The sequence below is a fragment of the Mobula birostris genome, chromosome 8, assembly GCF_030028105.1.
Source record: "Mobula birostris isolate sMobBir1 chromosome 8, sMobBir1.hap1, whole genome shotgun sequence".
Taxonomy (NCBI): Eukaryota; Metazoa; Chordata; class Chondrichthyes; order Myliobatiformes; family Myliobatidae; genus Mobula; species Mobula birostris.
In genome coordinates this window covers 96,155,741-96,182,284 of record NC_092377.1, presented here as the reverse complement: position 1 = coordinate 96,182,284, position 26,544 = coordinate 96,155,741, and the positions used below count along the sequence as shown (strand labels likewise).

The 26,544-nt window shown below is 42.7% G+C and overlaps 2 protein-coding genes across 2 annotated transcripts in view; both read right to left on the bottom strand.

Moving 5' to 3' along the window:
* The window catches only part of kat14 (lysine acetyltransferase 14), a 47,066-nt gene extending 24,991 nt beyond the window's left edge, over positions 1 to 22,075 (bottom strand). The window contains exons 1-5 of the mRNA XM_072265732.1: positions 21,810 to 22,075; positions 18,345 to 18,466; positions 16,367 to 16,488; positions 13,639 to 13,820; positions 3,805 to 4,221 (exon numbers count right to left, since the gene is read on the bottom strand). Of these exons, the coding sequence (XP_072121833.1) occupies positions 3,805 to 4,221; positions 13,639 to 13,820; positions 16,367 to 16,488; positions 18,345 to 18,466; positions 21,810 to 22,074 (1,108 nt within the window). The 5' untranslated portion in view covers position 22,075. The remainder of the gene's footprint in view (positions 1 to 3,804; positions 4,222 to 13,638; positions 13,821 to 16,366; positions 16,489 to 18,344; positions 18,467 to 21,809) is intronic.
* Positions 22,076 to 22,235: 160 nt separating this feature from the next.
* Positions 22,236 to 25,334, bottom strand: pet117 (protein PET117 homolog, mitochondrial). Its single transcript, XM_072265733.1, has 2 exons — positions 25,190 to 25,334; positions 22,236 to 22,404 (listed from the first exon to the last, which is right to left on the bottom strand). Exons 1-2 carry the CDS (start codon positions 25,283 to 25,285, stop codon positions 22,240 to 22,242), a joined length of 261 nt encoding a protein of 86 aa, XP_072121834.1. The 5' UTR covers positions 25,286 to 25,334; the 3' UTR covers positions 22,236 to 22,239.
* Positions 25,335 to 26,544: the final 1,210 nt, after the last annotated feature.

Sequence of the window (26,544 nt, the reverse complement as noted above, 5' to 3'; positions counted from 1 at the left end):
CTGGATTGGACAGCATATCCTATGGAGATACAGTGTGTGAGGTAGGGTTTTTCACTTTGGCGCAAAGCAGGATGAGAGGTGACTTGATAGAAGTGTACAAGATGATAAGAGATATACGAAGATCGAGTGAATAGTTAGAGCTAGAGCCAGAAATGGCTAATACTACAGGGCATAATTTTAAGAAGATTGGAGGAAAGTATATGTAGGGGGATGTCAGAGGTAAATTTATTTTTCATGCAAAGAGTGGTGGATGGGTGGAACACCCTGTCAGGGGTGGTTGTAGAAGCAGATACATTAGCGACAATTAAGAAACTCTTAGATAGGCGCAGGGCTGAAGGTCGACTGTTCATTTCCCTCTATAGATGCTGCCTGACCCATTGATTTTCTCCAGTATTCTGCTCCAGACTTCTAGCATCTGTAGTCTCTCTTGTATCCATAAACCAGCAGACAGAGTCTGCAAGAATTGCATGGTTAATGAGTACATTTAGAATTTAAACTCGGTGTGGCTAATGTAAAGTGCAAGATTGTTAATCTCTAGCTGTCGGTTACAAAGAAAGCCTTTATATAAAGTAATGAAGTTAACTATCTACAGCCTCTCAGCTCCAAGGACTTGGGTTCAATCCTGACTTCTGTGCTGTCAGTGAGTGAGAGTTTAGCCCTGGAGACCCTGGTTTCCTCCACTTCCCAAAGAAGTGCCATTCTTTGCTTAACTGGCCACTAAGTTACAGAGAGTAAAATGGGAACAGGTTCCCAAGAAAATCAGTAGGGGGTTGGGGGATGAGCTGCTCTGCAAGCAGGCATAGACTAGATGGGCTACAGTCTCCTTCAGTGTCCTAACAAGATACACTCAGTGGCCACTTCATTAGGTATACCTGCTCGCTAATGCAAATATCTAATTAGCTAATTATGTGGCAGCAACTCAATGCATATAAGTCTGCAGACATGGTCAAGAGGTTCGGTTGTTGTTCGGACCAAACATCAGAATGGGAAAGAAATGTGATCTGAGTGACTTTGACCGTGGAATGATTGTTGGTGCCAGATGAAGTGGTTTGAGAGGTGAGGTGAGGGCCTCCATCGGTCAGAGTCAACTATAGATATTGCATCCTAGCTGTCTAGATATGCAAGCCTGGGCATTACAATATGGAGAGCAAGCTGTTGCCCATGTGTAGCCAGCTCCCCCTCTCCATACATCTGATGAACCCAAAGGAACTGCAGAGGCTAATACAGTTTAGTACCAGCAGCATCACAGGAGTTGCCAGTCAGCGTTGAACTCAAATGTAGGACTACCTTAGGGACTCCAGCTCCAGAATTTTCCCTCGGGGTTTACTCCCGAGTCCTTGCTGGAGCTGCAAGGCAGCGGAGGTTTGAGATCAGAGGTTTCCTTCTTCTAGATGAGCTACCAACCACAGCTGACGAGCCCCATCTGCCCGAAGCAACTGTCTAAGGCACCAGTAATCCGCCTTTGCCCCTTCTCGTCAGTAGAAACGGATCCGCGGGCTTAGTAGCTAAGCCACACGTGAAGGCCAGGAGCTGGATTTGGTTGTCAGAGGCTATTTGAGGCACATGTCATTGGAAGCATTTAAAAGAGCACAGAAATTTACATTACATTACAGGCCCCTTCGGCCCACAATGTTGTGCTGACCATGTAACCTACTCTAGAGACTGCCTAGCATTTCCCTGGCGCATAACCCTCTATTTTTCTAAGCTCCATCTACCCATCTAAGAGGCTCTTAAAAGACCCTATTGTATCCGCCTCCACCACTGCCGCCGGCAGTGCATTCCACGCACCCCCAACTCTCTGTGAAAAACTTACCCCTGACAGCCCTTCGGTACCCATTTCCAAGCACCTTAAAACTGTGCCCCCTCCTGTTAGCTATTTCAGCCCTGGGAAAAAGCCTCTGGCTATCCACATGATCCATGCCCCTCATCATCTTGTACACCTCTATCAGGTCACCTCTCATCCTCCGTCACTCCAAGGAGAAAAGGCCAAGTACACTCAACCTTTTCTCATAAAGTACAGTCTCCAATCCAGGCAACATCCTTGTAAGTCTCCTCTGCACTCTCTCTATAGTATCCACATCCTTCAGTCCTGGATAGATAGTAGGAGCTTTTATAGAAATTGTTCCAGTATCTTAGAAAATGCTTATCTCCTGGGATTTTCACGCACAATGATCTCTAGAGTTTACAGAGAATAGTGCAAGAAAAAAAACAAAAAAAAAAAATCCAGTAAACAGTAGTTCTGTAGGCGAAAATGCTTTTTTTAAATGGGAGGTCAGAAGAATGGCCAGACTGGTTCAAGCTGACAGGAAGGTGACAGTAACTCAAATAACTAAGTGTCGAACCTTGATGTGGATGGGCTACAGCAGCAGAAGACCATGAATATACCATCAGTGGCCACTTTATCATATACAAGAGGTATCTAATAAAATGGCAACAATAGAATGTACCATAAATTCCGGTGTATAAGCCGAGAACCTGGCCCTAAATTTTGGTCCTAAAATTAGGGGGTCGGCTTATACAGAGGGTTCCAACTTTGGAAAAACGAATACACGGAAAACAGGTCGCATTTATTGGCTGAGTATTTCCAGCATTTTTAGATTTGTTTCCCAACATCCATGGCCCCACTAAAAAGAACAGAAGCAAGAGAAACTGCAGATTTGGTTTGATTCAGCCAATTTACAAGTTTCTGTGTGCATGTTTGAAGTTTTTTGTTAATTTTAGACTTTTAAAATAACTTTCAACCCTCTTTTAATGCAAGTTTTTCTAAAATCAGCCCCAAGTTATTTTGAATTCTGCTAAATATCTCACTGGATGTCAAAGCCATTTTGTCAGTGCACCAACTATGCACTCTAGGTACTCAGAGTACTCACTCTACGCACTCAGCCACGTACACTGCCTTAGGTAGTGGTATTAGTATTAAGCTTAGAGCCAGCTTCCCACTGGGACAGACCCTACATTGCCTTGGATAGTGGTATTAAGCTGTGAGCTGGCTTTCCACTGGGACAGAACGTACACTGCCTGGACAGTGGTATTAGACTGGGAACCGGCTTCCCACTGGGACAGAAGCTACACTGCCTTGGTATTAGGCTGGGAGCAGCTTCCCAGTGCAAGGCTGATCCAGGTCAGCAATTTCAGGGCACCAGAGTATCTGCCACATGCTCCTATGTTCTAAACGAAATACTGAAAGGCTTTCACTTCTTCAAGAATATGAAAAAAGGAAAAAGAAAATGTTGTTAACATAATAACTTCAGTCCAAAGTCCTGCACTCCAATGAGAACATTGGCCATGGGGCCTAGGAGTCCTTGACTCTTCAAATCCGGGGCCGATGTCTCAAATTAACACTTCATATGAAGGAAAGCTTATCCAAAATGCAGACTGCATAGTCAAAGACCCCTCTCATCCGAGTCACTTTTTCTTTCCCCTCTTTCCAACAGGCAGAGATTCACACCACCAAACTCAAGCTTCTATCCCACAGTTGTAAGACTATTGAACAAACCTCTTTTATGTTAAAATATGAACTCTTGAACTAACAACCTACCTCACCATGATCTTTACATATTATTTTCTACCTGCACAGCCCCTTCTCTATAACTGTAACACTATATTCTGCACTTTGTTATGACTTTTCCTTGTACTATGTACTTATATTTTGAAATATTATATATGGATGGCAAGCAAAACAATTGTCAATAAGTGACAATAATAAACCAATTTTAGTTCCAAGAATCCATTAGCACGCTTCTGCATCAACCGCTCATTAAAAAGCAAGTTGTTATGATTTAGCATAACCAAGTGAATCCTTACCATGAAAGAGTGCCTGTGGAGGCATGATGTCAGGAATGAGATCTGCTTCAGATAAAAGACTTGGGGTGGCCGAATGGGATAATGGTGTTCCGGGAGCGGAGAAGTCCAGTGAGGGGGATGGGGAGGGGCTGGTGAGTGGAGTCCGATCCGAAGAGCTCAGGGACGAGAAGTCGATCACCTCCCCTTTCTCCAGGACCAGTTCTGTCCTGCGAGTCCGGCTGGACATCTTCACTGGGGTGGAGGACGTGCTCCGATCAATGAAGCTAGCGGCTTCCTTCTGAGCACGCCGGATGTCCTTAGCTTCCTGAGTACGTGAGCGTTTCTCCTTCAGTTCCATGGCTGTTTCCACAGGGTTGCGACTCACTCGTTTCCGAAGCCCTTCCACTGTAATGATTGGATCCAGAGGCGGTTTCACAGCTGTGAAATTAAGCAGATGAGTACATCATTCCATCAAACATTTCATTTACCAAATGCTGACACACAGTCTTCTACCAACTATGTCGAAGGCACAGATGAAGAAGCAGTTCCACTTTCAGCATTAAAAAAAACGTAGAATGCAGAGCAGAAGAGCAAACTTCCCTAATCGGCACACAATCTGAAACAGATTGAACACTTGAGTGGCAAGATATCTAGTGCAGCATACAGGTTGGAAGCTTGATCAATAAGTGGAATGGAAAAAAAAAATATATACACACACACACACACACACACACACACACACACACACACGTGTGTGTGCGTGCGCAGGAAAGTTGCTGAACGATCTCATACAAAGAAGAGATGTAAATGAAAATATTTCTATAAATGCATTTAATGCTTAGTTAAACCATGAACACAAAACAGTCAAATCACCCTAAAGATGTTATTGCATCAGCTTAGTGGATAATGGAAAAAATTAAAGTAATTGAAAGCAACTTTAAAGTAATCAAATAAGAACTCTTAAAGCTGGGGTGGAGATTCTGATCTGGATCCAATTTAACCCAACCTGCTCCTCACACACCCATTGTTGGATTTAGCTTGCTGCCAGGTATTCTCAGAAAACATTACCAGCTTATTACTGCCAGAAGCCTTTCTGATGGTGGTTAATTATCTCAGCTCAATACAGCCATTTAAACACAAAATTAAAAACTTAAATAACTAAAAATAAAAATGACAAAGTTAAGTTTAATGTTAAACATATTTAAATAAAATAAATTATTTAAAAGCATCAAATTCTTATGTCCAACTCTTACGTCAGAATGCTGTTCATTGACTTTAGTTCGGCATTCAATACTGTAATCCCCTCCAAGCTCATCGCCAAACTTTGCCAGCTTGGTATCAGCGTATCCCTCTGCAATTAGACCTTGGACTTTCTGACTAACAGACCCCAGTCAGTTAAGTTAGACAACCTCTTCTCCTCCACTCTCACCTTGAACACCAGTGTGCCTCAAGGCTGTGTGCTGAGCCCTCTTCTGTACTCCCTTTTCACCTATGACTGCGTTCCTGTACATGGTTCTAACTCCATAATCAAGTTCGCAGACGACACCATGGTGGTTGGTCTGATCAGAGGGGATGACGAGGCAGCCTACAGGGATGAGGTCCAGCACTTGGCCGCGTGGTGTGCCGACAACAACCTGGCCCTTAACACCCAGAAGACCAAGGAGGTCATTGTGGACTTCAGGCAGGCCAGGAGTCACACTCACGTCCCCATCTACATCAACAGAACTGTAGTGGAGCGTGTATCAAGCTTCAAATTCCTTGGTGTCCACATTTCTGAGGATCTCACCTGGTCCCTGAACTCCTCCATCCTGATCAAAAAGGCGCAACAGCACCTTTATTTCCTGCAGAGCATGAAGAAAGCTCCCCTCTGTCCCAGGATACTGACAGACTTTTACTGCTGTACCATTGAGAGCATACTCACCAACTGTATCTCAGTGTGGTATGGCAATTGTCCCGTATCGGACCACAAAGCACTCCAGCATGTGGTGAATACTGCCCAGCGGATTATCGGCACCCAATTGCCCACCATTGAGAACATCTACCATAAACACTGCCTGAGCAGGGCGAAAAGCATTATCAGGGATGCACCTCACCCTAACCATAGACTTTTTACTCTCCTCCCATCCGGTAGGCGCTACAGGAGCCTCCGCTCCCACACCAGCAGGCACAGGAAGAGCTTCTTCCCAGAGGCTGTGACACTGCTGAACCTCACATCACAGCACTAAGCAGTATTGCATTCGTATTGTACTTTCTCAGTACTTTTATATTTGTGTGCTGTAGCACTATATTTATTCACAGTTATTCTGTAAATAACACTATTCTTTGCATTTCTGGTCAGATGCTAAATGCATTTCATTGGCTTTGTATCTGTACTCGGCACAATGACAATAAAGTTGAATCTAATCTAATCTAATTTAAAATTCATGTAAAATAAAAACAATACACAATCCACCTACCTCTTTCATCAAGGTTGGTGACCTTACTCAAAGTGTGGCTACCATTAAGCTTAAAGAACCCAATACATTCAGCCCGTCAGTTTACTACTGTCAAGTCCAGCAGAGGAGGGGGGCATTAGATGTGCCAAATGCACAGGTGTCGAAGTCAAACACAAGCTAATCTATGAAAAGGCACACTCCAGGTGCTCTCTACAGAACTAGCTGCTAACATTAAGTATGCTCTATGTCAGCCAGAAGGAGCTGTTACAAGGGGTTCAGGGCCAGAGTGGTGACCCAGATGAGAATTCCTCCCCCGTGAAGGTCACAGACGAATTCTGACACCTTCACTTCCCAAGACCATCTCTTTCTTTTTAAACTATTTTTCCATCTTTCAAAGGTAATAGTTTAGTAACAAGTACAATTAAGAAAAAGACAAAATATTACTTTGTACATCTGCATGGGACAAGCTGAACGATCAGTCTCTCCTGTCTATAAAAATTTAAATGTCATTATCACATTTCATTTACACTGCGAGTCCATATAGACTCAGTGGCCACTTTATTAGCTAACTGCTGTACCTAATAAAGTGGCTACTGAGTGTATGTTTGTGGTTTTCTGCAGCCACAAAGACCACAAACCTTGAAGAGGACCACAACCATCCACTTCAAGGTTTGATATGTTGTGCGATCAGAGATGCTCTTCTGCACACCAGTGTAACAGGTAATTATTTGAGTTACTTTTGCCTTCCTGTCAGCTTGAACTAGTCTGTCCATTCTCCTCTGACCTTTCTCATTAACAAGGCATTATCATTCACAGAACTGCCGCTCAATGGATGTTTTTGTTTTGTTTCTCTGTCAGTTCAAGACTGTCGTGCGTGAAAATCCCAGGAGAGCAGCAGTTTCTGAGATACTAAAGCCACCCTGCCTGGCACCAATAAGCATTCCATGGTCAGTCACTTAGATCACATTTCTTCCTCATTCTGATGTTTGGTCTGAACAACTAAACCTCCTGACTATGTTTGCATGCTTTTATGCATTAAGTTGCTGCCACGTGATTAGCAGATTTGTTATTTGCATTTACAAGCAGGTGTACTGATGTACCTAATAAAGTGGCCAATGAGGGTTTATCTGGAAACAACACAATGTGGTCTTAATATAATTCAACAACTCGGTCTCAGTTTGCTTTTTTTAATCAAACAACTGCCCTAAACATCGTACTCCAAGTATTTAAAACCATTCCCTCACATGGTTCTAAATAACAAGATAGTCTCTTCTACCTGGTATTGGCTGGCCTCCTACATTATTGAAAGGTGACAAACATCATCCAGTACCAGTCTCTCCTACACTAAAAGCAATGGGTAATAGCAGATGTTTAATCCATTTGCCAGTTCTGTGACATAGCATTACACAGCACCCTTTAACCCTCTAATCCTGTTCAGTGAGTGTTTACTCACCTGCTGTTTGCAAACCCAGAGAAATGTCTCCAGTTCAGTGATGATGTTTGGGAGAGAGAGCTGAAGAGCAAAGGATTTTGAGAGGAATAACAGCTGTACGAAAAGAAATGTACAACTATTAAGACCATAAGACACAGGTGCAGGATTAGGCCATTCAGCCCATTGAGTCTGCTACATCATTCCATCATGGCTGTTTTTTTTAAATCCCTACCATCCCCATTGTGTGGCACGTGGTAAAGTGGTTAAGGCGTCGGTCCAGTGATCTGAAGGTTGCTAGTTCGAGCCTCAGCTGAGGCAGCATGTTGTGTCCTTGAGCAAGGCACTTAACCACACATTGCTCTGCGACGACACCGGTGCCAAGCTATATGGGTCCTAGTGCCCTTCCCTTGGACAACATCGGTGGCGTGGAGAGGGGAGACTTGCAGCATGGGCAACTGCCGGTCTTCCATACAACCTTGCCCAGGCCTCAAAAATCAATGGACAGCCAAAGAAAAGAAGAATCAACCCCATTTACCTATCTTCTTCCTGTAACTTTTGATGCCCTTACTAATCAAGAACCTTTAAGTATACCCAATGACTTGGTCTTCATAGCCATCTGTGGCAATGAATTCCACAGATTCACCACCCTCTAGCTAAAGAAATTCCCCTTTGTTCTAAAGGGACGTCCTTGAATTCTGGGGCTGTGCTCTTGCCTTAGACTTCCCCACTACTGGAAACAACCTCTATCTAAGCCTTTCAATATTTGTTAGGTATGAAGAGACAGCTTCTGCAGCAAGAATTAGAGATGCAACAGAGAAAAATGAGAGATTAACCAAGAGACCATCAGGGAAGAGTACAGATCAAGTGTGAGGAACAGAGAGGTACAGGACAAAAATAAAGGAAGCACAAATGGGAAATAACACAATTTGACATAGGAAAAAGCAGCACAGAAAAGTAGCAATATAATGCAGAGGGTTATGTAACATGACACAATGAGGGATTAAAAATTATAATTAGAAAGTTTAGCAAAAAGATAACCATTAAAGTACTTGAGAACAGAAATTTTAAATTCTGAAGTCTAATAATTGAGAGTGCATTCATGAGTGGATATTTTGATGTGTATGTGATATGATTTTTTTTAAACTGAATGCACATAATCAAAAGACTGCATTTTAGCAGAGATGCTGATGGAAGCCTCAACCTGCTCCTTGTCTTTCCATTTCTCGGAGCAGGAGCAGCTGAAAGGTACTTCCTTTCTTCGCATGAGTTAACCAATGATTAGTCCCTCATTGTACATAACTTGCCAACACACTGGACAAAGAATCATCCAGAACCAGTGCTTCAAAGCAACCACCAAAAAAATCAACATGCAAGATACACTGAGCAAAATTATTACTCCAAGAAGAGTCAGTCCTTCCTGACTTTTAAAGATTTACATTGTGGTGCATTTTAATTGCCTTACATATTAGTTAAAAATAATCACTAAATGTCAATGCTATTATTTTAAAGTGGGGCTAGTTCAATGATTTTAATTTTCTACCTAACTTAAGATTAGGATATTTTTGACTACAAGCAAAAGTTTAAATTAATGAGAGGAGATCAATTGAACAGTACCACCAGACGACATAACAAGTAAAAGCTATGGTAACTTAGCATTGTGACTGAGTTTCAGAGAAGTGGACTGAAGCCATTGCACTGTTTATTGACTGGCTGTGTGTGGAAACAAGGTGGGTACAGGGTTGGGTTTCTGCAGTGCTTCCCATTAACAGGCAGACTGTTGGCAAGACTTGCGCATGAACAGTAATCACTAGAACCCATAGAACCACATCTCTAAGAGAAGCCACCAACTTAGAAATCACTTATGACCCTTTTTGATCAGAATCAAGGGAAGTGAGACCAATCTGATATGATATCTCCAAAGGCAGCTTATCCATTCTATTCCAATCAGTGATCCACTGGGCCAAATTTAATTCCAAGATGGAAGAAAAGTTAGGGTTTGTGGGAACACTCCTGTTCCTCGTAATCTGATAGAACCATTCTAATTGTTTACCTTTTGGTGGCAGACACTGAAAAGGCTGCAGTGACTGCTCAGAATTCCATGGCAAAGCAAGCCCAGGATCCTGACACCTCTTTTCTAGAAGTAAACGAGCAACCTAACACTGATTTAAATGGCAACTGGTCCAGTTTCCAGGCCAAATGTTTTCACAGGTGGGGCAAATAAGGACTACTGGAAAAAAAATAGAACATTAATAGAGTTCTGAACAAATTTAATTATCTTTTGTAATAGGAATTCATAAATTAAAAATCAAAAATGAATTATTATCTGTCCTTCTGATATGTCAAAGTGTGGCTCCAAATTACAATTTAAATATTTTCGTTATATACCCGATTGCCTGCTCATAACAAGTCTTTCCAGAGCTGAACTTTCTTTTATTTTTGACCTGTAATTGACATGAAAAACAAACAAATGATATTCAAATGTTTTACAGTGTACTTCCAAAATGTTTGAGAGAGATAAACCTTGGACAATAAGAGCTGTATTTATGAAGGTGCAGGAAATAGGCATATTGATTAAACTGCCCTTTTTAATACTGTATGAATGTACAAGAAGAATCATGAGATCCCATTGTGGAACTTGATAAGTAGGAAGTTTTCATAACATATCAACTTATCAACTCAGAAGGGAAGGAGGGAAAGAGGAGGGCAGTAGTGATAGGGGATTCCATAGTTAGGGGGACAGATAAGAGGTTCTGTGGGAGGGATCGAGAATCCAGTATGGTCTGTTGCCTCCCTGGTGCCAAGGTCCGAGATATCTCAGATCGAGTTCTCAGTATTCTCAAGAGGGAGGTCGAACAGCCGGATGTCATGGCCCATGTAGGGGCCAATGACGTGGGTAGGAAGCATGTGGAGGTCCTGAAAGGTGAGTTTAGGGAGTTAAGCGCCAAGTTAAAGGACAGGACCTCCAGGATAGCAATCTCAGGATTGCTACCACTGCCACATGCAGGCGGGTTTAGAAATAGTAAGATAGCGCAGATCAACACGTGGCTGAAGGCATGGTGTAGGAGAGAGGGCTTCAGATTTATAGATAATTGGGCAATTTTCCAGGGAAGGTGGGACCTGTTCCAGCGAGACGGTCTACATCTGAACTGGAGGGGGACAAATATTCTTGCGGGTAGGTTTGCTAGAGAGACTCCGATGGATTTAAACTAGATACAAAGGGGTAGGGGAACCAGAGTGTAGGAACAGATGTAGGGAAGAAGGAAGAAAAAGAAAATAGTAAAATTGTTGGCACAGTTAGTGATAAACAGAGAGTAAGAGGTAGAAAATTTCTTAAATGCATTTATTTTAATGCTAGGAGCATTGTAAGAAAGGTGGATGAGCTTAAAGCATGGATTGATACCTGGAAGTATGATGTGGTAGCTATTAGTGAAACATGGTTACAGGACGGGTGTGATTGGCAACTAAATATTCCTGGATTTAATTGCTTCAGGTGTGATAGAATTGGAAGGACAAGAGGGGGAGGGGTTGCATTGCTTGTCAGAGAAAATATTACAGTGGTGCTCTGGCAGGATAGATTAGAGGGCTCATCTAAGGAGGCTATTTGGGTGGAATTGAGGAATGGGAAAGGTGCAGTAACTCTTATGGGAATGTATTACAGACCACCAAATGGAGAGCGAGAATTGGAGGAGCAAATTTGTAAGGAGATAGCAGATATTAGTAGTAGGCACAAGGTTGTGATTGTGGGAGATTTTAATTTTCCACACATAGACTGGGAAGCCCATACTGTAAAAGGGCTGGATGGTTTGGAGTTTGTAAAATGTGTGCAAGATAGTTTTTTGCAGCAATATATAGAGGTACCAACGAGAGAAGGGGCAGTGTTGGCTCTCCTGTTAGGGAATGAGGTAGGTCAGGTGAAGGAGGTTTGTATTGCGGAGCACTTTGGGTCCAGTGATCACAATGCTATTAGTTTCAATATAATTATGAAGAAGGATAGATCTGGACCCAGGGTTGAGATTTTTGATTGGAGAAAGGCTAACTTTGAGGAAATGCGAAAGGATTTAGAAGGAGTGGATTGGGATAATCTGTTTTATGGGAAGGATGTAATAGAGAAATGGAGGTCATTTAAAGGTGAAATTTTGAGAGAACAGAATCTTTATGTTCCTGTTAGGTTGAAAGGAAAGGTTAAAAGTTTGAGAGAGCCATGGTTTTCAAGGGATATTGGAAACTTGGTTCAGAAAAGAGAGATCAACAATAAATATAGACAGCATGGAGTAAATGAGGTGCTCGAGGAATATAAAGAATGTAAAAAGAATCTTAAGAAAGAAATTAGAAAAGCTAAAAGAAGATATGAGCGCAAACAACAGGAATTCTGCAGATGCTGGAAATTCAAGCAACACACATCAAAGTTGCTGGTCTCGGCCTGAAACGTCGACTGCGCCTCTTCCTAGAGATGCTGCCTGGCCTGCTGCATTCACCAGCAACTTTTATGTGTGTTGCAAGAAGATATGAGGTTGTTTTGGCAAGTAAGGTGAAAATAAATCCCGAGGGTTTCTACCGTTATATAAATAGCAAAAGGATAGTGAGGGATAAAATTGGTCTCTTAGAGAATCAGAGTGGACGGCTATGTGTGGAGCCAAAAGGGATGGAGATTCTTAACAATTTCTTTTCTTCGGTATTCACTAAGGAGAAGGATATTGAATTGTGTAAGATAAAGGGAAACGGGTAGGGAAGTTATGGAAACTATGATGATTAAAGTAGTGGTAGTACTGGAGCTTTTAAGGAATATAAAAGTGGATAAGTCCCCGGGTCCTGACAGGATATTCCCTAGGACATTGAGGGAAGTTAGTGTGGAAATAGCAGGGGCTCTGACAGAAATATTTCAAATGTCATTAGAAACGCGTATTGCTAATGTCGTTCCATTGTTTTAAAAGGCTTTGTTTATCACTGTTCAACACCGTCTTCCCTTTGGTACTAATTATCAAGGTTGAAAACTCGGGCCTTCGTATCTTCCTTTGCAACTGAATCCTCAACTTCTTCATTAGGAGACTACAGCCCATACAGATTAATAATAACATCTTCTCCTTGCTGACAATCAATGCAGGCGCATCTCTAGGATGCATGCTTAGTCCACTGCTCTACATTCTCTACATTCATGACTGTGTGACTAAGCCAAGCTCAAATGTCATCTATGAATTTGCAGATGACACCAATATTGTTGGTAAAATCTCAGACGAAGAGATGTACGGGAGTGAGACAGACCGGCTGGTTGAGTGGTGTCACAACAATCTACCACTCAACTTTACAAGACAAAGGAATTGATTGTAGACTTAAGGAAGGGAAAGTCGACAGAACACACACACCAGTTGTCATTGAGGGGTTAGCAACAGAAAGAGTGAGCAGTTTCATGTTCGTGAGCATCAACGTCTCAAAGAATCTGCTCTGGGCCCAACACATTGATGCAATCATGAAGGAGGCACAACAGCAGCTCTACCTTGTTAGCAGTTTGAGGAGATTTGGTACGTCACCAAAGATTCTTGCAAATTTCTGTACTGTAGGTGTACAATGGTTACATCACAGTCTGGTGCGGAAGCTCCATTGGAAAAAGTCGCAAGGGGCTTCAGAAGGTTGAAGACTCAGCCAACTCTATCACGGGCACAACCCTCTCCACCATCGAGGGCATCCTAAAGAGTCAGCATTCATCAATAAAGATCCTCACCATCATGGACACGCACTCTTCATGTCAGTACCATTGCGGAGGAGGTACAGGAGCCCAAAGACCCACACTCAGCTTCTTACCCTCGCCCATTAGTTTTCTAAATGGTCCATAAACCATTACAAACTTGTTTTTTTTTTTTTTTGCAGTATTTCTTTATTTTAGTATTTTATAGTAACTTTATCCTTGCACTGGACTACTGCCACAAAACTAATTTCACATCATGTACAGTAAGTCAGTGATAAAAAAACCCCGTTCTAATCACACAAGCTCACCTCTTGCCTTCAGTGTTGTGCTTGATGGTCTCTCCCCTTCTGGCCTCAGGACTGGGGGTTTATTGTGCACCAACTTCCACCAGCCAGGTTCACCAAACTGCTGAGCACCCGAGCGGAAATACATCGGACTGCCCACCGACAGGCAGCCAGCTACAGTACTCCACCAAGTTGAGGTCTTTTTCCTAAAGTGCAAAGACAGCATAAGCTAAGTGAAAGTTCAGGATGTACTAAAGAACATATAAAGTACGTATATCATATACAATCTTGAGATTCATTTTCTTGCAGGCACCCAAGGGAAAACAAAGAAACACTATAGAATTCACAAAAAAAATCTACACATAACAAAGACTGACAAAATCCAACATTTATGCAATCACCAGTCTTTACAGTTTGTCTTCTTCTGCACATTGGTTGTTTGTCTCTCTTTGTGTGCAGTTTTTCATTGATTTTATTGTTTCTTTGTACCTGCTGTGAATGTTCTCAAGGAAATGAATCTCAGAGTAGTATATGGTATCATAAATGTACTTCGATAATAAATTTACTTTGAACTTTGATATCCTTTAGTAGTTGACATTTCTGCTCTGGGAGAAAGATTCTGACTGTCTACCTTATCTATGCTTCCTTAAGTTTATAAACTATTATCAGGTCTCCCCTCAGACTTCAACTCTCTGGAAAAAACAACCGAAGTTAGTGTTAGCTAGAGGCAGGAAACGTGTTCCCAATGTTGGGAGAGTCCAGAATCAGAGGCCACAGTTTAAGAATAAGGGGTAGACAATTTAGAAAGGAGTTAAGGAAAAACTTTTTCACACAGAGGGTTGTGGTTCTGTGGAATGCTCTGCCTCAGAAGGCAGTGGAGGCCAATTCTCTGGATTCTTTCAAAAAAGAGTTAGATACAGCTCTTAAAGATAGCAGAGTGAAGGGATATGGGGAGAAGGCAGGAAAAGGGTACTGATTGCGGATGATCAGCCATGATCACAGTGAATAGTAGTGCTGGCTCGAAGGGCTGAATGGCCTACTCCTGCACTTACTGTCTATAGCTCTACATGGCACTATTTACATAAAATTAAGCTGCTTAAACTTTCTGCTGTATCACCTTCATAGTACAATAAATAAAAACTTACTAGTCAATCCAGCGTCTTATGCCATTTAATAAGATCGTGGCTCCTCTTTCAGCTCAGTGTAGTTTCCCTGCACTAACTCTATACCTCTTGTCTGCTGACATAGTATACTCTCTTTCACATGCCCATCAACTCTACCTTGACTTTCCTACTGCCAACAACATTCAGAGAACCAATCGCACCTTTGGAATGTGGAAAGAAACTTGACTATCCAAGGGACATTGACAGGGGAAACATGGAAACTCGGCACAGACAGCAGCTGAGATCAGGATTGAACGAAAGTTGCCAGAACTAAGGCAATATCTCTACCCACTGTACCCCTGTGCTGCCAGACAGTTTGGGAAAACTAGAGTGATGGGACTGCTGCAGTCACAATATGGCAGGGCAAGGGAAAAAGATTATGTATATTACTTCCAAGAGAATATAAAGGAGTAAAACATGAGATACACAGGGCCCAGAAAACTGCTCTCCACTAAAACCAGAGCTCAATCTCTTAACTGAGTCAGGGACACCATGTTCTAATGTACAGTAATTAAACAAAAACTAGACTGATGAGAGGAAATTATTGCCATGCAGAATGCATTGTCTGTTTTCTCTGGTACTTGCTCAGTAAATGGTCCTCAAAAAAAAAAATCATTCATTGTTTAATAAGGGGAGGGGCCTCCAAAATCCAAAAGCAGTTACAGTGTCAGAAGATATAAAAATTAACAAAAAGCAGCAACTGTTGAGTTGGCTGCACAGGCAAGGATTGTGAATAGAGAACACAGATAAGAAAAGTCTGCAGAACTGCATTGAAAGCAATGAGCACCAGATATTTGACCAGGAAAACATAAGCCTTGCTGTAGTTTTTCAGGACAACTTCCCATTCAGGACATATACCAGAAGCACTGTGTTCGCAGAGCCCTCAGCATTATCAAGGACCCCTCCCAACATTTGCACAATCTCTTTGACCTCCTACTGTCAGGCAGAAGGTACCACCCATATAGGAACAAGAACTGTAAGGCTGGGTAAGAGCTTCTTCCCCCAGGCCATGAGACTTCTGAAGCACCCAGTACACATTACTTATGTGTTGTATATGCACTTCATGTCAACTTGTACATCAGAAATACTTTTATAGTGTCGATATTATTTTACGTTCTGTATGTGATGTGTGTATTGAGTTTTTCTCTGGTGGCGAGGAATGTTGTTTTATTTAGTTATATACATGTGTAAAGTTGAATGACAATAAACTTGAACTTGAATTTGAAACCCATTTCCACCTTCCTGTTTGTAAGTAATTGCAAGTTCAGCCTGGCTTACAAGAGGGCAAATGAGCTACATTCATCAAACGGCAAATAACTTAGCAATGATCAATACTGGGCAAGAGCCTAAATTACAAGTTATAGACATACAAATATCTGCTTAAAGATTTGCTTCCATTTCTCCACGATTCTGCCAATGTATCACTGTGCTGGAAATGCACAGTAAGCAGATACCGTATTGCCTTGAACCAATGGTTACATCAGGAAAATCTGAAACACCATGATATTCCAGCACAACACAATTCTCCCACCACAAAATGTTACAATTTTTCAGGCAAGTCTTCTGTGGATTGTGGAAGGAGAGTTTACCTGTTCCCTAATAAGAATGCCCAGTGCTTGTCGATAAAAGCACAAATATCCTCCTTCCAACGGAAGTAGCCTTGGCGACCAGTCCCTTCCAATGATAAATTGTACATGGCCAATACCACAACCTAATACAAAGAGGAAACAAAGGCTCAATTCAGGAATGGGGATTGTATCATACCTCTCATCTTAGAATGTCTCCCAACACAGAAAAGCAGAACACAGAGGAAAGCCATTTAGCTCAACAAGTCCGCACAAGCTCTCAAAGAGCAATACAGCTGTTAATTATAAATTACATAACAGTATTTAATATGCAAAATAGAAAGTCAGCACCATTTGCCTCTGTTATTTTTGCTGCACTTTTTTTAAAATTAGTTTTTAATTTTATTGGAAAGCTGCTATAAAACATTAAGGACAATGAAGCAGGACCACTGGGAGACTAAAAGTTAGTGGCTAATAGGAACTTCTTATTGGAGTTTGCCACAGTATTGTTTACATGAGAAAGATGGGAAGTTAGTGACAGAGATAAAAATAAAGCAAAAGGAAATTCGGTAGTGCTCACTGAGACTGAATGTAGCAGGCTTGCCAAGAGAAGCAAAAGTAGCAACAGTATTGATGCTGGCAATATTCCTTGGATACGGAAAATGTGGCCAAGAAGTAGAAAGCTGCAATACTTTACACCCTAGAGTAACATCGACGACTCAATTCTTTAGTTCTAACCTTCCAGTTACAAGACCCAGGTGTAAATCTAGCAACTGAAAATGAAATTTGACACTTATAGCAGATATATTATATAAAATAAATCTGGAGCATTTTCTATTGTATGAGGACATGGGTTCCCCACTTACCGTGAGTCCATGCCCAAATGCAGGACATAATAGGCTATAAAGAAATTCTAATGTCTGAGGAGCTAGAGCACATCTCCGAACAACACAATAAATCTCATTGGGAACTGCTAGTTTGGCAAGTATTCCATTGCTTTGCAATTAGTGTGTTGCCCTCTCATGACAATAGAGCTGATTCTCCAAATTAATTTCTACCTCGTCTTCCTTGAAGTAATATTTGCTTTCTCACAGCAGACTGTGTTTTTCGCTTATCCTCTCAGTGTTAGCAGAGGTAGTCTGAGGAGATAAGTTCATCAGGGTAGAAACAATTTCATTGCTTCAGCTTCCAAGGGAATGCTATCAGTATGCTGTGACATCATTCTTTAGATTCAAAGGTGTTATATCACCGAGCTACAATTTCCCAAATGCGCAACCTCGTTCTTTGCTTTCATTAAACTGTATTTGCAACATTTCTGTCCGCTAGTTCAATCTTATGATATTTTGTTGGAGTCCAAATATATTTATTGCAGCATGCTTTCCCACCTATAATCAATATTTTATCTTCCCCCTCTTCTCAGTCATTACTATAGTTAGTAAATTGAAAGCTAAGGATTGATCCTTGGAGAATTCCACTAGCTACATCTTTCTGAAAAAGACCCATTTATTCCAAATCTCTATCTTCTATTCAATAACCAGTCTTCAAACCATGCTAATATACTTCCCACAATACTGTGTGTTCTTACCTTGTGTGACAACCTTTTATGTGGCACCTTATCAAATGTCTTCTGGAAATCCAGTAACATTAGATGTACAAGTTCCCCTCTATTGCCTCAAATTGTAATATCCTCAAAGAACATTTATAAACTTGTCTAACTTGACTTTTCTTTCATTAACCCATGTTGATTTGGTTTGATTGGATTAAACTTTTTGTAAATGACCAGCTATTTTTCGCTTGATTAGACTCTAATATATTCCCAGTAACAGTTGTTAAGCTATCTGACCTATAGATTCCCACTAAGTACCTCCCTTTTTGAACATAATATAGAACACTGGAGATAAAGAGAAAGAAACAAGTAGGGATATTGATCCTGAAGTGCAAGATGGCAGAATTGATTCAGAAGATAAAATCAATCCACACAGTGCTCTAGATACACACTCACTTGTTGCCATGTGAGCTTCAGTCTTTCAAAATGCTCCTTCCGATCCTCTGTGCAGTCTGAACAGCTAAACCGGAAGAAATTATCACCTCGCAAGTAACTGGGGTGCTCTCCCCTCAACTGAGCTGAAAACCAAGAAAGAATGTAATCGTTGTCAAACTGGGGAAAAGAAACAGTAAAAAGGTATTCAAAGTCTAAACTTTACGAAAAGGATAAGACATGTATTGTGCATCTTCCCAACTGGTGAACTTCACAAGCAGTTAGTGTGCCGTGTGTCAGAAAAGTGATCAGGTATCATTTAGAGCAGTTCAAAATAAAAACAAGCATTATATTTTCTTTCTCTTAAGCAAAACAAACCATGCAAGCCTACTTCAAGTCTATCCTGGCTTTCTCTCCCAGAGTATGGCAGTTCTGTACCATTTACCACTCCGCTATTCACATTTCTTCGTGTCACATTCCTTGATATGATCTCAACTTATTTCTCTTGTAGGATAGAATTCCACATTTCTCCCACCCTTTATATGAAAAATTACATTCTGAGTCAGTCCTGAAAGCTTAGCCACAATTTTAAGGTGGCATCCCTTGTTCTGGATTTTGATTGAGGGAAATTCTTCCTCTATATCTATCTAAACAAATTAATATAATATTTTTAAATGCTTCAATAGCACACTCCATATCTGCTCCAACGCAAGGCACTGCCTTTATTTACATCCCAGGATCAAAGTATAACCATAAAATAATTTTTTTTTCCTCATTTGTACTTCTACGACCACAGGTAGATCACATAGCCGGCCAGTGGTGCAGTGGCATCCGCAGCAGATTTCGAAACGAGTGGTCCCATGTTCGAATCTGGCCGGCTCCTTGCATGCTTTCCATCCCTGCTGGGTTGAGCATCGAGCTAGCAACTCGGCCTCGTCAAAAACAAACACTAAAGAAACAGCAAGGTTGCTGTCTGATGCACCACAAGGTCACAAGTTGTATGAATACAGAATAAAACAGCTTAAAAATACCACATTGGTTCATGGTTGTGCTATCTAACACTTAAAAAATGAATACTAGAAAGAGGGAGGGGGAGAGGAGGGGGAGAGGAGGGGGAGAGGAGGGGGAGAGGAGGGGGAGAGGAGGGGGAGAGGAGGGGGAGAGGAGGGGGAGAGGAGGGGGAGAGGAGGGGGAGAGGAGGGGGAGAGGAGGGGGAGAGGAGGGGGAGAGGAGGGGGAGAGGAGGGGGAGAGGAGGGGGAGAGGAGGGGGAGAGGAGGGGGAGAGGAGGGGGAGAGGAGGGGGAGAGGAGGGGGAGAGGAGGGGGAGAGGAGGGGGAGAGGAGGGGGAGAGGAGGGGGAGAGGAGGGGGAGAGGAGGGGGAGAGGAGGGGGAGAGGAGGGGGAGAGGAGGGGGAGAGGAGGGGGAGAGGAGGGGGAGAGGAGGGGGAGAGGAGGGGGAGAGGAGGGGGAGAGGAGGGGGAGGTTTCAGGTTCGAGTTTTTCTCTCCACAGATGGTGTCTGATCTACTGAACATTTCAGCACCTTTGCCTTCAGCTCAGCTTTCTATTATTGATTGGACAATTCATATAGGCCAATGCAAACATTAAGATCAGTACATTTTTATTTATTTTATTTTATTTGTGGGAAAATACTTAAAACAGTGGCTCTGGTAAGAAAGAACTTCCTTTTATATTGGCAACTGTCGAAACCAGAGCAGAATCCTAACTCCATATCTAACTCACGATGTCTGTTTCCCATTAATGATTACAACGGATGGCAACATCAGGCTTTTTTGAAAGCTGCCCCAATTAGTCCTGTCGTCTATTCTTCACAGCACTATAAACTTCATTCTTCAATAAGTCAGTTTTGTTCTGAAAGTTACTGTTGGTCCTGCTCACACCACGTTTCACTCTGTGCAATTTTGATCATAGCTTGGTACATTAAAAAAATCCCTCTTCTTTGCTTCGCTTCAGTGATCAATGACCTTATATCCTTGTTACTAACTTTTTAGTAGAAACAGTTTATCTCCCAGTTCTGTCAAAACATCTCATATGCTCATCGGGGGCAATCGAGTTTGGGGCGAAACTAAACCAAGTAAGAATTCATCCTGTTTACCGATACACAGTGTGGGTAAAGTCACTGGTGCATCCAGTCCTTTCCCAGTACCCAAGGGAGTTATCTGCTCGATCACAATAACTCTGACTTCTAGCCTTTAGTCAGAACATACCCAAGCACTACAGCCCGCAGACTGTTAGGAACTGGACTTTTCTACACATTCAGGTTCAGTTGCCCACTGGTCCACTTATGAAACGATATGTATCAGCCACCTGCCACAGCTATCGGGGATTGGGGGCAGGTGATTTTGGGAGAGTGAAGAAGGAACTTTGGTTAAAACATAACGGGTGGACATCCTGTCCTTTCAACTTCCAAAGGAATGTATACTTATCTCAGCTGATAAGCCCCAGAATTTCTGAAGAAACAGGAAGAGGAACAGACCCATCATCAGCTACTGGAGGTTATTTATTTATTTAGAGGTACCATGCAGAAAAGGCCCGTCAAGCTACGCTGCCTAGCAAACCCCGACAACACCAATCTAACCCTAGCCTAATCACAGGACAATTTACAATTAGCCCACCCGGAATGTCTTTAGACTGTGGGAGAAAACCAGAGCACCCGGAGGAAACCCACACATTCCATGGGGAGAACGTGCACAGCTTCCTTACAGAGGACACCGGCACTGAACTCCGATGCCCTGTGCCGCGCTAACTGCTACTTTAGTAGTCTGTTCCATTCAAAAACCTTCAACTACATCCAATACTCCTATTAAATGAACCCCACAAACTGAAACATTCTATAGCTGAAGGATTGGGGCAAAAACAAATGACCACACTACCTTTCCCTCACTTAGGGAAAGCAGAATTTCTGCAGGAAATATTCAACCTTTGTGGATTTGGCTTAAGCTAAATCCCACACCATCTGTAACCCCGATAAGGTCAGCAACCAATGGCAACAGGGCTGCTCCAGTGACCCATCAGGGCTGCCGATGCGAGGTACACTGTTGTGTTGAAATCAGATTGTGAACGCTGTTAATTTCAGCATTTTGCCATTGAAGATGTACTGACCGGAGAGTGCAAATAGCTCTGGTTGGCTTCCATCACTCTGGAAGTTCAATCAGGCTTTTCAAAATGACATTTCCCTCCAAATTATCTTTTGTTAATCACAGTATTATTTGTTCACCAGAACAGAAAGTATTGAGGGAGAAAGTTCTGGTTATAAGCAGTAATCTCTCTACATTTCCAAAACTGCAGAAAACCTCAAGTGTTAACACCCAAAACATTAGGAAATTCCAATTCTCTTCACATTATCCAGTTAACTCTAAAGAGCTTCAGCACTGACTTTCAGAGACCTGCCCAATTTCCAAGTAAACTTTGAGATTACAATGGAAGTCATAACAAAGCAGATTACAGGTGCTCAGAAATATCATACGTACTTGCGGGGATCCATTTCTGGCATTTGTCACAATAATAAGACATTTCTTCTGCCCAGGACACATCACCTTCATCACCAAGTTCACTGTTCAAGGAATCCCCACTCTGATCGTGGGACAGATCCACCGATGCCTGGTCTTCAGACTCAACTATCAGTAAGGTTTCCCCTTCGACCTCTCCTTCTTCCAAACCTTCCGATGCAGCCATTCTTGTGCATTCATCCATTTGGTGAGCAGTTAAACTTTTTGCCTCCCCATTGTCTTCCATCGCAAAAAACTTCTGGCACAGAAAAGCTTAAAAGGGTAGATTCATCTAATAGCTAAGGAGCAGTTTTGTTATTAACTATTTCATTAATTAATTCTGTGTTTTTCCCACCATAAAGGAAAATATCCATCATCAATTAAGACAATTCACATTAGAGAATAAAACAGGCTATTTCATTCTGGTTTGTTGGGAACTTCCAGAAGCCAAGGGACTTTGCTTGAGTCGATCAGCTTCCAGCTTCTTTGTCAGACTAATCTGTTCTTCTAGTATCCGAATGTTTTCTTTCTTGCGTTGCTGTCGTTCAAGATCCCTGTAAACCCCTTCTCGCAATCTCTGCAGAAAATAAAAAGGGATTTAGCCTAATGGCGACATTTAAAAGTCAGCAAAACTATTAATATCTAAAGTTTCCTGAGAAAGCTAAAGAAATTTGGCCTGTCCCCTAAAACCCTCACTAGTTTTTATAGATGCACCGTAGAAAGCATTCTTCTAGGGTGCATCACAACCTGGTATGGAAGTTGTCCTGTCCAAGACCGGAAGAAACTGTAGAAGATTGTGAACACAACCCAGCACATCACACAAACCAATCCTCCATCCTTGGACTCACTTTACACCGCACGCTGTCGGAGCTGCCAGGATAATCAAGGACACGACCCACCCAGCCAACACACTTTTCGTCCCTCTTCCCTCCGGGAGAAGGCTCAGGAGCTAGAAGACTAGTACGGCCAGATTTGGGAACAGTTTCTTTCCAACTGTGATAAGACTGCTGAACAGATCCTAACTCGGATCTGGGCCGCACCCTCCAAATATCCAGACCTGCATCTCGTTTTTTTTTTGCACTACCTTACTTTCGCTTTTCTATTTTCTATTTATGATTTATAATTTTAATTTTTAACATTTACTATCGATTTGTAATCCAGGGAGCGCGAGGCGCAGAATCAAATATCACTGTGATGATTGTACGCTCTAGTATCAATTGTTTGGCGACAATAAAGTAAAAGTTGCATTAATTTCTTAAAAAATGAAAGCTTGAGGCAAGGACATCCTAAATTCTCAAACAACTGAAGGCTTGAGGTTCGGAGTCCAGAGATGTGATCATTCAGTTTACCCTCCTACGACCGTGCGTGCATGCTTTGTCCAAGGTTTTGCTGTCGTTAATATACAAAACCAAGAGGTGTTCAGAAAATGAAGAGAGACAGGATATCAGATTAGAAAATGGATAAGGTAGAGGATAAGTCAGGATGTTTTTGAATTTTGAAGCAGAAACAAGGGACCTTATACCCTGATCCTGCTTCTATTTCTAATTGGAAAGCTGGAAAAAGCAGTGATAGTACTTAAACTCCTGCTTAAAATGAAACATCAAACGTCTGAAGAAGGTACATTATCATTCCAATAAAGATGGCTGCAGGAGCAGTACCCAAACCTTCCACACATCCAAGGATGCCTGGAGTAAACTGTTCCCTCTCATGCTCTAATAGGCAGTGTGGTAGCATAGCGATTAGTGCCATCACTTCACCCCACCGGCAATCTCTCATCAGGGTTCCACTTCTGCAATTGGTTTGTACATTCTCCCTGTGACCTCTCCAGCATCCAACCAGGCTGGTTCAAGATGTACCTCGTGCTGGCACTGTATTTACAGATGCTCTGTGACCCACTGCGGCATGCTTCCCCTCCTCCTCCCATCTCTGGTCAGACTCCTGCTCCATCTTTCTGAAAGTCCTTATCCATAGAACTTTCAAAGCCAAGATTGGACTCATAAGCCACTTGAGAGCCCATAAGTAGATCAACAGAACGAAGACCATCATCCTCGACCTCGAGGGTTAGCCATGACGATCAATAGAAGGGAAGTATATCATATTGATTGATTTCTTTACTCTGTGCATTACTTATATTATAATCATAATAGATGGCAGCCATTCAGCCCATCGGGTCCATGCAAACTCTCTGGCGCACAATGCCATGAGATCCAAGCCCTCTCCCCTTATTTCCCTCTGCATCTTATTTTCTCATTCGAGCCCATCTTTTGATGCATCTTATTAATCTACACCAAGGGGTAGTTAACAGTAGTCATCTGGGTTCCCCTTTCCCTATCCTTCACAATAACCCGAGATTCCTCAGCAGTGTGAACGCAGCCTGGTGTAAATATCCAGATGCACCTTCCCTGCCGTTTTACTGAAAATCCCACTCGAGATCAACTAACAAATGTAAGGAAAGTGTATTCCCAAGGGTTTAAACAACTACATTACAAATCCTAACACACGACCCCCAAAACAAAAGGCAAATTATGAATGCAGACAGATTCTACAGCAAGATGTTGATTTTCCAAATCAAATACACAGTTAGGGTAGTGGTTAATGTAACACCATCAGGACATAGCTGTAAGCTTGGGATTCAATTCCCGCTGCAGTTTGTACGCTCCGAATGTGGGTTTCCCCCAGGTGCTCTGGTTTCCTCACGTGTTCCAAAGACTCGTATGTTAAGGTTAGCAAAGGGCATGCTATGTTGACACTGGAAGCGTGGTGACACTGGTGGGCTGCCCCCAGCACAATCATCGGATTCTGATGATCACTGACTCAAAATGGCGCATTTCACTGTGCATGTGACAAATGAAGCAAATCTTTCATCTCCTTCAAGCTAGATACCACTTCCAACGGTATTCCATTACATTTGCCACAGGAACACCCAGGGGAAACGCATGCGAGCTACAACGTGAACCTATGCAAGCAGAGGAGACAAATGACACCCCTTCTTTAGCATTCCACTCAACCAATGGGGAAGGGATTGCAATGCCGTGAGATGGGCTTTGCAGCAACCTGTCAGGCAGACACTGAGCATGGGTGCGCCGGTGAGACAAACTCCTGAGCCTGGAGGCCTTGGCGGATCTTCCTGGGTGACCTTTGACCGATTCTTGCGCCGATGGGGGGGAGGGGAGGGGCGGCGCGCTCCTGGGCCGCACGTGCCGGGGTACACTCTCCCCCACCCGCGCGCACCAGTCCCGTCCCCGCCCCACCCGTCTCCTTCCCCGGGGCCTAGCCCGCACTGGGCACGGTCGGGCGCAAGGCCCGCAGCTCCACCTCGGGGCAGCACTCCGACCCCGCCCTCCTCGGCGCCTCGCAATCACCTCCCTCTCCAGCTTTTGCTTGAGGTGAACCCCGGCCACCGTCCCCGCTGTCAGCACCGCGGAAACGCCGAGGGCCACCTTGGACGCCGTAGACATACTGCGGCCTGGAAAACCCGGCCCGTCACCATAGCAACCGAGGCCCGGGCAGCCGAATGCCGAGAATGCGATCCCAGTCACGAACAACCGAGCGCGGAGAACATCACTCACAGGCAGACCCAAGCGAAGCGGAATCATCGCCCCAGTGCCACAGCTACTGCTTCCTGTGGGTGAATTTTCTTCAGAACCAGGGGTTTATTACTAATAGTGAACCGGAATGCAACGTGCACAGAGATGCAGTATTATCATTTAGTTGTCTATGTCTTAACAGAAACGCAGGATAAAAAGGAGAAGCAAAAATATTTGGATAACTCAGACTATAGGTTGATGGTGGGATGCTTTACGATCAATCAGAGAGTCTTACAGCATGTGTCCTTTTCCCCAGAGTTGAAATATCTAACACTAGGGAGCATGCATTCAACGTAGTGTTCAAAAAAGATGAGCAAGGCAAGTTTTTTTAACACAGTGTTGAATACCTGAAATGTGCTGCCAGGATGGTAGTGAATGTGGTGGTGGCGTTTGAGGCCCATGGATAAGCACAGGAATATGCAGAAAATAGAAGAATATGGACCAAATGCTGACTAGTCCATCACAGACAAAGCCCTCCCAAAGTGCTGTCACAAGAAAGCAGCATCCAGGCCAAACTCTTCTCATTGCTACCATTAGGCAGGAGGTACAGGAGCCTTAAGTCTCACACCACCAGGTTCAAGAACAATTATCACCCTTCAACCATCAGACTCCTGAGCCAGAGTGGATAACTTCACTCACCTCAACTCTCAGCTGAACCCACTAACGTACAAGCTCATTTTCAAGGCCTCTCCAACTCATGTTCTCAGTACTATTTGCTCATCTTGCACATTGGTTGTTTGTCAGTCTTGGTGTATAGTTTTTTCCCATAAATTCTTTGTATTTCTTTATTTTCCTGTAAATAACTGCAAGAAAATAAATCTCAAGATGGCATATGGTAGCAAAAAACATTTTGATATAGTTTACTTTGAGTGGGAAAAGGTTTAATTAGACATCATTAGCTTAATTGGCATGATACAACATAGTGTGCTGAAGGATAGATTTCAGGTTGATCCAGTTGCCAGATTGATTTCTGGGATGAAGTGCAGAAGTTGAGAGGGTTTATCCTTCATTAGAGTTTAGAAGCAAGGTAGGTGATTGTGGAATCATAGAACAATATAGTGCATACAGGCCCTTCAGCCCGACAAGTCTATGCCAACCCAGCTAGTCCCCATTTCTTACCTTCAGCCCGT

What these genes read in the sequence shown, in the direction of transcription:
- pet117 (XM_072265733.1), bottom strand. Translation starts at nt 25,285, where the DNA reads ATGTCTACGGCGTCCAAGGTGGCCCTCGGCGTTTCCGCGGTGCTGACA. An exon ending in AGCAAAAGCTGGAGAGGGAG is followed by an intron (nt 22,405 to 25,189) that starts GTGATTGCGAGG and finishes TATTTTCTGCAG; the next exon opens with AGATTGCGAGAAGGGGTTTA.